This window comes from Neomonachus schauinslandi, chromosome 7 (genome assembly GCF_002201575.2).
Source record: "Neomonachus schauinslandi chromosome 7, ASM220157v2, whole genome shotgun sequence".
NCBI classification, from domain to species: Eukaryota; Metazoa; Chordata; class Mammalia; order Carnivora; family Phocidae; genus Neomonachus; species Neomonachus schauinslandi.
Window position 1 is genome coordinate 28,754,383 of NC_058409.1, and position 12,200 is coordinate 28,766,582.

The following is a 12,200-nucleotide window of genomic DNA, read 5'->3' on the forward strand; positions in this document are numbered from 1 at the left end:
TGTCACTGAGCCCCACCTGTAACTAGGAACAGAAATGTGGCCAGGCCATCACCTGCCCGGAAGCACTGGAGCTGGCAGGAAAAGAAGGACTGGCATGATAGAGCCTCTGTCACCACTGGGCACCTCCTTCCCCAGAGGCGATCCCCAGGAACACTCCCATTTTCAGGGACGGTTTCCCCACTCACCCCACCCTCACTGAAGGACTGATCCAGGTTGGTACAAATTATAAGCTTCTAGGATCAGTTAAAAAAATTAAAAGGGGTGAGAGAGTATCTTCTTTTTTAAAGATTTTATTTATTTATTTGAGAGACAGGGAGAGAGAGCACAAACAAGGGGAAGAGCAGAGGGGGAGGAAGAGGGACAAGCAGACTCCGCACTGAGTGCAGAGCCTGACATAGGGCTCAATCTCACAACCCTGAGATCACAACCTGAGCAGAAGCCAAGAGTCAGAGGCTCAAGTGACTGAGCCACCCAGGCAGCCCAAGAGAAGATAGCTTCAAAAGTTTGGATGGAAGGTGAAATGATGCCTAAACAGCTACTTCTCCCAAAGAATGCATTCAGCTTGAATGAAAAGTTCCTCCAGAGAGTTAATGCTTCACCATACAGAGTTTCAATTTGGGGTGACAAGAAAGTTTTAAGAATGGATATAGTGATGGTTGTACAGCATGACGAGTACAATTAGTACACTGAATTGTACACTTAAAAATGGCCAAAATGATGAACTTTATACTATATATAAACACAATTTTAAAAAAATTTAAGATATAGCATATTACATCTACATTTCACAATAATTAATAAAGCCTAATAAATGTTACTGGTTAAAAAACAAACAAACAAAAACACCTTCCCCAGAAATCAGTGTTGGTGCAGGTCTGCCCAGGGCTTTCCCTCTGTCCTCACCCACCAAGATCAACCACCCGCAGCAGGTTATACTAGTTTTAAGTTTCAAGGTCAAATGAGTGTTAATGAAACACTCCAGAGGTGTTCTGAAGAGTCCTTTGAAAAGGTGAGTGGGGGGGGGGGGTCCCACACAACAGTGTTCATGCCCATTGCCTCTGACCGCCTTCTTCTCCAGATCTAAGCCTACTTTGCCATACTAACCTAAGAACTATTTTCTACTATCTTTAAGTTTCAGTTGTAGACACCAGATCGAGGTCATGACCAAGGGTCTCTAAGGTCTCTTTAGTTTTCCCTGGAACCCAGGTCCACAGATCACCTTCCTGTGCAAGTGATGCTGGGCTGGAGGCCAGACGTCTACCTCTACCTTTGGTCAGTTTCCCATAGGACAGAAGGAGGTTTGATTCCAACACTGGGAGCTCAGGCCAGTTCAGTCCCTCTGCTTAGGGAACCTTCCCTACAGGAAGGATACGCTGCCACCAGGGGGCAGTGGTACCATCCAAAGTGTAAAACACAGGGCGCATACAAGGGCTGGCAAGTGTATGCCTCAGCACCTGAGAATGACTGAGGTTCAGAGATTCAGAGAACATCTCATTGATCCATTAGACCTATGGTCAACAGAGTCACAAGCTGATGATTTTACAAGTGTTTGTGAGGATACAATATTCTCCCGCTACTCCCAATAGCATCCATGGTCATCAAGATGGTAGTAATATCAGCTAGCATTCACTCACAGTGTTGTAGCCTTTATGTGCATTATCTCATTCTATCCCCAAACAATCCTATAAGGACAGGTGCTATTTTTACCAGATGAGAAGACTGGGGTTGAGAAAAATTGACCGCTTGCCCAGTGTTGGATGGCTGGGAAGTGACAGAGCTAAGCCGCTGGGTTGCTAAACCAGATCTCTCTTATCCTTGCTTCACACCTTCCATTCCTTCCAGAAACTTCTTAGCAACAGATGAGGGTTGGCCTACTGCCTTCGTGTTTTGTTTTGTTCATATATTTAAGTTTTACCCTCTGCCCATTTACAAGACTATCTAAAGCCAATGGATCAACAGAACAGAGAGTATTAAAGGTAACAGCCTGCTTAGTGAAAGGCGGGTGCTTCCGGGTCAACAGACTTGGATTTGAATCCTGACCCTGCCTTCTACTGCCAAATAATTCTCAGCCTCCATAAACCTCAAGGCCCAGACTTGTAAAAAGAGGATTATTTATCTTTGCCTCACAGGGTTATTATAAGAATTAAATATGTGGCACCATAGGGGCACCCCATAATTCTTAATTTTTCTTTCCTTCCTCAGAGGAAGTAAAAGCAATATGTATCCCAGGCACCTATGAGGAGCTGGTTTGTGCAGTCCTGAATTGGGCTCCAAGTTGCCTAACATGAAGGTAAAGAGAACATGGCAACATGGAAATGACCCTTCTTGCTTAGGTCCCCTACAGTAAAAGCAGCTAACTTCCAGTGAACATTTCCTATGCCCAGCTCCATGCTAAACACCTGACTTGCATATTTACAACTCTTTTGGTCCTCACAACAATCCTGTGGGGCTTTCGTATAATATCCCTTCTATCAAAGAAGAAATTAAGGTTTGAAGAGGTTAAATAAAAACTCAAAGCTAACAAGTAGCAGAGCAGGAACTAAACCCTAAGTCCCTTATTCTCAAACCTACACTCTTAAACCTCATAGAGTGTTGTATGTCAACTACACTTCAGTAATAAAAATTTAAGAAAAGACCCTTACACTACTAGGCTTCATTCACACTTAGGCCAGTGGGTTGGTGCTCTCAACCTGTACAAAAGACCCCTAACACTCCTCAACCACCCCACCCAACCAGGGCTGCCTGCAGCTATTCCAAGAGGCCTGGGGGAGCAGGAAAGCCCTTGGTTCTTCACACAGCACTCACCTGGACCAGGTAATCCCTCGGTAAGAGAGGAAGACGGACATGTTCCATCAGTTTTGCCATGTGCTCTAAACGGGTTTCTTTCTCATAATTGATCCATGAAATCACAGCTTCAAATACCTATCAAGAAAATCAACACAGGTAACTGTAGCAGAGAGAAGAGCTTCCAAACAATTTCCTCAATCTGAAAAAAAGAAGTCCAATGTCCAAATCATCCACAAAGGTCATTAACCTAAGGTTCAACATTTACAATAAAAGAGAAATGGAAAGATTTTGTCTGCTAGCTGACTTCAGAGTGATATCACACACACAGGTTATAAGAAACCTACTACCCCAAATGCAGAATCACCAAGTTCATTGCAAAATAAAGATCAGCTCTCATGGTTATTTAAAGATAGAAATACAGAGCAGGAACTCTGAACCAAAGACTGCACAGGAAGACCAGAAGACTTTGGGGCAAGGCCACCACGCCCCTCGCACACATCCCTCTCCTCATTCATCTCCCAAGTGTGGTTAATGCAGAATCAAGACAATAAGAATATCATCTGCCCCAAAGCTGGCTGTAAAATGGTGAGTGGGTCAGCGAATGACAGAGAATTTCTCGTCAAAAATTTCTCCTTGGTTTACCCTCTCCCTTGAGGAGAGATTTCATTTCTCTACAAATGAAAATCGGGCTCAAAACCAAAAAGGAGGCTCTCTGGTTTGGATGTTCACCATGCTCAAGAAGAAATCCAAAATCATATACACACAGATGGATAAAATTCAATGTTGATAAGGCTGCAGGGAAACCAGCACTATTTCTGGAAACTTAACACAGCTTTTTAAGAAGGGAGGGAAGAATTGGCAATATCAATCAAATATTTCAATGTACATACTCTTTGACCTAGAAATACCACTTCTAGGATCTAGCCTACAAAAATACTCAAAAAGGTGGTGCTCATAAAAGAATATGTGTTCCAGGATGTTTGCTGATGCATTTTTGTAACAAAATAAAAAGGAAGCAACCTAAAGCTCACTAATGGAGAAATTATTTAACTAGTATACATACTATGGGATATTTTCAGCTGGTAAAAAGAATAAAACAAAACAACTTCTTGCGCCAGAAACCAAGAAAATGCTCAAAGATTAAGATGGACACGTCAAATGAACACAGAGCCAACAAACGGGGCTTTTGTTGCCAACATCTGGGACAAAACATCAAAGAGAATAATGAAGAAATCAGATTAGTGCTTCTTGATGAAGTGGGGTGGGGGAATGACTAGGAAGGTGACAAAGGAAACTTTTGGGGGGAATGGATATGTTATGTATCTTGACAAGGTGGGAGTTACATGTACATATGCATTTGTGAAAACTAATTAGTCTGTATACGTAGTATCTGTACGTTTCACGGTGCCTAAGTCATAACTCAGTTTAAAACATTCGCAGAGGGGCGCCTGGCTGGCTCAGTTGGTAGAGCATGTGACTCTTGATCTCAGGGTTGTGAGTTCAACCCCACATTGGACATGGAGCCTACTTTAATAAATAAATTAATTCATTCATTCATTAAATAAAACATTCTCAGAATGAAAGAAAAACACAGTAATGGATCATAACACAATGAACAAAAAAGAATCCATTGAATCCACAAAGATACTTTTAAAAATGTGGGAAGGGCTCTTCTTCACAGACAAATGCCAGCCAATAAAGGGAGAAGGAATGACAGAAAAAAAAACATCATTTTGTAACCACAAATGTTATAACTAATTCAGCAAAATTCATCAGTGGATGCTCAAATCACTGCATGAAAAATTGCTGGGGAACAGGATACTTTTCAAAGTTATCACCTCACAGATGACTTACTAATTCCATGATGGCAGGGGTGGGGGCAGCCTCAAATGGGGAAATCTGACAGATACTACCTTGAACAAGTGACCTAAGTTAGCACCACCAATAACAGGACAAACTTATCTTCCTGATTGTGACTTAATGAGAAGGACACAGCATCCCCTAAAGTAGTTTCTTCCTAAAATGTTTAACCTGAATCTTATAGTAAGGAAACAAATCAGACAACTCCCTATTTGGAACATTCTGCAATTCTGCAAGACGCTGGCCTGAATTCTTCAAAACCATTAATATTATGAAAGATAAAAAAAAAAAAAAAAGGCTGAGAGATAGTTCTAGATTAAGGGGATTTAGAGACATGTGAACTAAATGCAATGCATGATCCTTGATTGGATCACGGATTTAAAAGAAACAGCCATAAAGGACTGTTGGGAAATTTGAATGCTGACTATGTATTAGCTAATATCATTGTATTAGTGTTAAATTTCTTTGGTATGATAATGGTTTTATGGCTAAATAAAGATAATTTCCTTGTTCTGAGGAGGTGCATACTCAAATACTAGGGATGAAGTGTTATCATGTCTCCAATTTACTGTCAAATGGTTCAGCAAAATAAAAGTTTAAATATGTGGAGAGAGAAATAAGGCAAATGAAGCAAAATGTTAACTGGTGAATCTAGGTTAAGAATATATGAATGTGCATGCTTTCAAACTTTAATATAGGTTTGAAATTTTTCAAAATGAAAAGCAGAGGGGAGAGGAAAAGAAATTCTAAGGGAAAAGGAAAATAAGACAACAAAATTTATGTGGCATAAAGTTGAAATGAAAACTAACTCCCAGGGGTGGAAAAAATCTCTAATTTTTCTAACCCTAAGAATAGTTTGTGTGTATTGATATGTTAATGATGCTTTGGTCCTATTTCCTAAATATAAACTTAAGTCAGGCTGGGCATACTCAAAATAGGCGAAGAATCGATCAGAAAGGGAAGAAGAAAAGAATGGAATGGAACAGAAAGAAAGGAGCACTATCTCTGGATAGTATGCCCTCACTTCTGCAAAAAATAACCTCTATGTGCACAAACATAAACATTCACATACCATGGAAATCCTCCCTGTCCAGTTTATTTTTTTAGATTATTCACTCTCATAGAGCTTTATCCCTCACCCTCATGGCATTAGTTTGTGAATCACTGTGTTGCTTCAACTAGCCTTTCAGATCCATAAGAACAGAGACCTTGTCTTATTTAATGGCAAATAACACATACTCGAATATTCTTTTAATGAATGAATGGACCGATAAGTTCAGAACAAGCATGTACAGAGGCAGTGGAAGCTGTCCAGGCTGGGGAAAGGGGGACTAGAATCAGAGCAGGGACCAATGGAAGCTGGAGACCAAAGGAAGTCAGACCGTGCCGGATGAGTTGGTGGGCAACCACAGTCCTGTTCTGCCTTGCAATGTGGTTATCCAACTTCCTTCTGCTCCACTTTACTAGACTGGGAGCTCTTGCAAGCCACCTAGCACAACACCGGGCACAGAGCCGACGGCCAGGTGACAAATCTCTGCTGAAGAATGAACCGCAAGTCCTTGAGGAGGTGAGATTTCCTGATTGTGCCCTTCCCCATCAACCAGCTTCGTCTTCGTTATAAAAGATAAAAAGCAAGCTGAGTCTAATAAAGTCGATATTTAACCTTATCTTTATTTTTGGCTTGGCTTGTCTCACTGGTTCCACTCAGTTGCACTGTTTACCTACTCAGCTGTGAAAGCCACCAGCGCTCGGCAACAACAGTGACCTTCTCAGCAGCACCATGGGTTTTTTTCATTGAGGCTCCATGCTTAGAAAATAAGCCAATAAACTTGCAGCTAGCTCTAGGCCTTAATGTGCCTAAAATCATTCCCAAGAGCACCTCCTGTTAAGGGACTGGCAGCAGGAGCTGATGTTTACCAGGCGCCAAGCCCTGAGCCACGCGCTTCATGGACGCTGGTAGCCTGGACCCCAGGGACAGTCCAGGGAGCAGATCCTCTGAAACTGCATGAAGTGACTCACCCAGGCCCAGAGCCACAAAGCAGCAGGGCTGGGGTCCACCCAGACCCAACGCCAGCACTCATGCTCTTACCCACCATTCTCAGCTGTCTGTCATGGGCCTACAGCAGCAGCTGGCCCACTACAGCCCACAGGCCACATTCAGCCTGCCACCTGTTTTCATAAATAAAATTTTACTGGAACACAGCCACACTCACTCGTTTACATACTGTCTGTGGCTGCTTTCACATTCTAACAGCGGAACTGAATTGAGACTCTATGGTCCACAGAGCCTAAAATATTTACTATCTGGTGCTTTAGAGGAAAAGGGTATCAACTCCTGGTCTATGAAATCTAAGCAGAAACCCTGTGGCTCTGATCACAGGACAGGTGATGTGTACTCAGATGAAAACACTTTTTATGCATCCCATGATGAAACCAGCTGCCGCAAGGCATGCTTCGGGTTTTACTTTTCAACAAAAAAGAGCATCATTTCCTCACTGCTTTATATTCCAAAACCAATCTCTTGGGTGCCACAAGGTTGCTAGGTGGAAAAAGGATAGAGAAAATCGAATTTCACAGTTCCTGGCTCCCCACACTTCTGATGTAAGCACAAGCCTTGGCCAGAACACCAGATGAAGCTGACCCCCTATACCTACCACCCCTCCAGTGAGGGAGGCAGCCGCACCACACTGTACCTACACCCAGAGAGGAGAGTGCAGAGCGCTGGGGCACTTACAACTGCTTTCAAAACGTGTTCTGAAAATCAAGAAGGGGGACTTAAGTTAAAAATAGGCAGGGCGGTGACTTGGCAAGGGAAAAGGTCCAGTTGAGGGTGATTCACGGCAAAGCATAGGATGGAGGAAAAGAAGCCAGCTTTGACAAGATCAGGGAAAAAACTAGGTTTTTGCACATGGACTTAATTTGTTACTCAAGATTTGAGAAAGGCTAATTTTAAATAATAAGAGACACAGTGCTATGCATTTTACATGCAAGATCTCCTTTAATCCACCCCAAATCCTGTGAGGTAGGTATCGGTGTTCACATTTTATAGATGAGGAAACAGCCTCAGAGAGGTTAGTGTCCAAGGTCACGCTGCCAAGAAGTAGTAGAACTGGGATGTGAACTCACCTCTAACTCCAAAAACTCAAGTTCTAACATTATGCAATATTCCGTCTCAGAGGCACAATTAGTTAGAAAGCCTGCACAGACCACTGAGTTGGGGAACTATATTCCTAAACCCATAATCATAAGTATACCCCCCATGTGCTCTTAGGACATCGCCCCCGCCAGATACTCTTTTCTTTCCCAGGGATTGAGCCAATAGCATTTGGTGAATTAACTGCCATGATTTTCAATCAAGAAGACAGAACTACTAGGGCGCCTGCCTTCAGCTCAGGTGAAGATCCCAGGGTCCTGGGATGGAGTCCTGAATTGAGCTCCCTGCTCAGTGGGGAATCCACTTCTCCCTTTCCTGCTACCCCTCCCCCCCGCTCGTGCTCTCTCGCTCTTTCAAATAAATAAAATCTTTTTTAAAAAACAAAAAAAAAAGCACTACTAGACACAAGAATGATTCTGTCAGATTTGTGTTGTTTCTTCAACTGAAGCTTAACGGGACTTCTATGAACCAGAACCCTGCCTTGCTGTCCCGCACCACACCAGGCACCCTTGGGAGCAGTGGTGTGCTGGAGCTGGAGCTCATCATGCACGTGTCTTCCCATCTTGGTGTTTAGTGACATTACACTGGCAGTTTGAATCAGCCTTGGTGGAAATATTTACACCATGGAAATTAGCAAATGAATCAGTAAATAAATCAGGGCTTTCAGAATTTTTTTGCAGAGCCCCTTGCAGAGCCAGCATTAACACTGGCTGGGAGATTTCCTGGTCTGAAGGCTCCCCAAACTCTAGAAAACCTACTCAGCTGCACTCATCTTTCTGACAGTCCCGTCATCTTAAGGTTTTCTAGGGCACTTAACAGCTCCTTCTTATAGTTGCTTCATCTCAGACCCACAAGGGCCCCGGGAACAGCAAGAGTCACTCATGTAAGAGAAAAGCGAGGCAGACAGTGGGGAAGTGGTCTGCCCAAACATTACCCAGCTACTTGGTAACAGGGCAGCAATGACAATCCCTGGCTTTCAATCCACACTTCGTCCATAGCACATTTCATAGTCTGTAGCAATATATTTATTTCTGTACATTTTTGATAAAATCTATCTCCCTCATGTGGTTTTAAGTTCTACAAAGGCGGGGATCTTCTGTTGATCTGTTCACCAATGTCTCTCATGTGAATAACATACTATCTGCCACATAGAAAGGCACTCAAATATTTACTGAGAGAATGAATAAGTTAGTCAAAGTGGGAATGATTGGGTGTATGGTTCTCTCCCTATGACAGCATACTGCCAAATATGTGACTTCATATAAACAACAAAAATGATGACAAAACTAAAAGGGATATCGCCTTGCCTGGAAATTGTTCAGCTTTCCACTACCGCCTATAGCCAAGATAAAGACACGCAGTCTGATTCTGCAAAGGAGAAGGACTGGAGCACAGCGGTTTGAGAGGAATGCCTGCAAGCTGAAAGACTATTTCATGGCACCAATTCTACAAATGAATGGAGCGTGACACAGGGATGGAGAATGCCTTGCAGTCAATATGGCGGATGGTGCTGAGTTGGAAAGAATCTTCCCCACAGCTCCAAACACATAAAAGTGACATATTACCAACAAATAAAGATTTGAGCCATAGTCAAAAGAAAGAGGGAAGTGCCTGAGTGTTTTTTTTTCTTTTTCCTATTTTTCTTTTATTTATTTATTTATTTATTTATTATGCAAGTCTGGCAGCTGAATGGAAGCTAAGGCCAAAATGGGTCACAGGCCCGTACAATTCAGACATGGACTTGAATCGTTCAGAACTGGTGTCTTATCAGGTAGAATGTCTATGCCACTGGCTCTCCATGGACAGTGTTACCCACCTACAGTCCCATGTACTGGGACTAGATGAACTCCATCCATCTGCTCTGGGAAGGGGAAAGGGAGCTCAACATCTCCTGGAGGCTAGGAAGTTAAAAACCATATATCTTCAAGAAATCAAAACCCCAGGCTCACACCACATACAGATATGGGGTCTGAAGTGATATTATCCAGATAGTACAGTGGATACTCAAGACAAAAAAAGAATACAGAAACAGTTTCTAAGCCAGTAAACCTGCCCTTGTGGTGCACTTCCACAGCCCAGGGCAACCCAGACTCCCATGGACAAAACATCCTCTGAAGATGGTCTCATAATCAAAAATTATACATCCCTAATGAAAAGAACTACAAAAAAGGAAAATCAATAAATCATAGAATATTTGGGGCAACCAAAGAAAATCAGCCTCAAAACTATTCTCCATAATGTGGTCCTCAGAATACTAGGAGCAGGAGACATTCTGTAGTAAAGGACCAAATTGGACATTCTGGGACCAAATGAGCCTGCAGAACGCATCATGCACACCCCCAAATCTCCTTCAGAGCTTCACAGAACTCGTTAACATATAAAAGCTCCGACAAGTCCTTCAGTTTCTTAACCTGGTTCCTGTGTTTGGTCACTGTCTCCTAAATGCGTCGGACCTGAGAACATCTCACAAACATTGCCGTTTTACCGCACACAGTGGGATATACACTGACCTAGAGAAGAAAGTCCTCACCCCCTAACCTATTACATTTCCAGCCCCATCTCCCATGACCCCCACCAAAGACCCTGGACTCTCATCCCATCGGTTACCATTCCCCCAAATAGAATAAGGTATCCCAAACTTCCACGTCTGGATTCCTACAATCCCTTCAACCAGAATGGCCTTCCAAAATCCTCCTCTTAGTCTCCAAATTTTAGCTCAAATACTCCCTTTTCCAGGAGGTCTTCCCCACCTAACAATTTGGAATAAAACACTCCAGGGCGCTTTCCTTGAACTTTGACTATAGGCAACTACTTCTCTCGGCCACATAAGGATACATGTTTCGTATCCAGACTACAAGCTCTGAAACAGTCCTAAGGGCCACTCACCCCCATCTCCCTGTCAGGGTGGGCATGCGTTCATAGAGAGCAGGGGCCCGGCAAGCAGACACAGTCAGCTTCAAACCACAAAGCTACTTATTGTCAACATGCCTTAGTTTCCTCCTCTGCAAAATGGGGACAATAATCTCTGACTTGGGAGTTTGTGCAAGAAGTAGAAATGATGTGCTGCACAGCGTGCTGGGCCAAAGAAGTCACATGTAAAGCATACACACACCAGCATTCCATTTCCATAAAGTTCAAAAACGGACAAAACTGATCCATGAGAAGTCAAAATGGTAGTCATGCTCCTCGGGGTGGGAGGCAGTGACGGGAAGGGACTTCTGGGGTTCTGTTACTGGATCTGTGACCTAGTTCAGTGGTTATTTCACTTTGTTCATGTCCCAGTGAACTTACTTCAACACAAATGTCACTTCGAAAAAAAAAAAAATGATGTGTGAAATGCACCTGGGGAACGGTGGGCAGTCAAGGTCGATTTCTGGTCATAGTGCTGTGGTGTTCTGCTCATAGGTGCTTACTGAATTGCACTTTCCAAAGGAGAACAGTGAAAGGAGTAATGCTGTGACCAGGGACCAGGCCAGATGGTTGTTTGCAAGCCGAGAAGCTGGCAACTCTAACTACTGACCTCACAGGAAGGTGGGGCTTCCAACAGCTCTGGCGAGGCAGCAGGATGTACCTGCTAAATCACTGGGTGAGACCCGGGCAGCAAGCACTCAAGTCTAACCTAGTGGTCAAGGAGCTCCAGCCGGCATCCTCTACCCACCGTTGACCGGAGAGGCTAGGAGTTTAGACGGGAGGGCATGCAACACCAACGATCCTGGGAGACATTTCAGAAGATACCAAAATTTGGCTTCTGATTACAGCGTTAGGGGACAACAGCACATCAAATAGGTGATCTCGCAGAGAGAAACTAAGTGGTAGTTCTCATTTCAATACACACCTGACACTAATTTTTTAAGAGACCTAACCAATGTCTTCCTGACCTGTATCTAAACTGTGGGCCATTTCCCCGTTAGTACTCATTCTGAAAACTTCAATAGTGTTTCATAAGGAGGCAGAGAATTCCTGAGAAGTAGAGACATATATACCAGCTAAGAAAGCGAAGACTCAGATTCAGAACCAGCAATTCCGTGGCAAAACTGCACTAGAACTGGAGAGTCACCACTCTTCTCCTTAGAGTGCATCTGCCCTGGGGGGCTGCTTACCCTGCCTGCCCCTGGGGCCCAGAAGCTGTCCACAGTGGGGGGTGAACTCCAGTGGTCTCAAAGTCGAATACAATAAACAGACTATCTGCTCACAGGCTGAGCTGTGAGCCCAGACAACTCCCTGTGGAAGAAACAGGTGACTGTGAAGGGCTTATTCCGGTGTGCCTTTGCTCTGTCCTGGGGTAGGGGAGTGGTAGGGGGCAGCAGAGGGAAGGGGTCCCACCCAAAGAACTCGTGATTTTGTAACTCCTACCAGGTCCTTTTGTCTTCCCTCAAATACCAGGAATTTTAAAACCAGA

General features: G+C 43.5%; 1 protein-coding gene across 1 annotated transcript in view; it reads right to left on the minus strand.

Annotated features, from left to right (window-relative positions):
* KLHL3 (kelch like family member 3) overlaps positions 1-12,200 on the minus strand; it is a 71,154-nt gene that overhangs the window by 31,485 nt on the left and 27,469 nt on the right. The window contains exon 4 of the mRNA XM_021701909.1: positions 2,806-2,922. Coding sequence (XP_021557584.1) covers positions 2,806-2,922 — 117 coding nt within the window. The remainder of the gene's footprint in view (positions 1-2,805; positions 2,923-12,200) is intronic.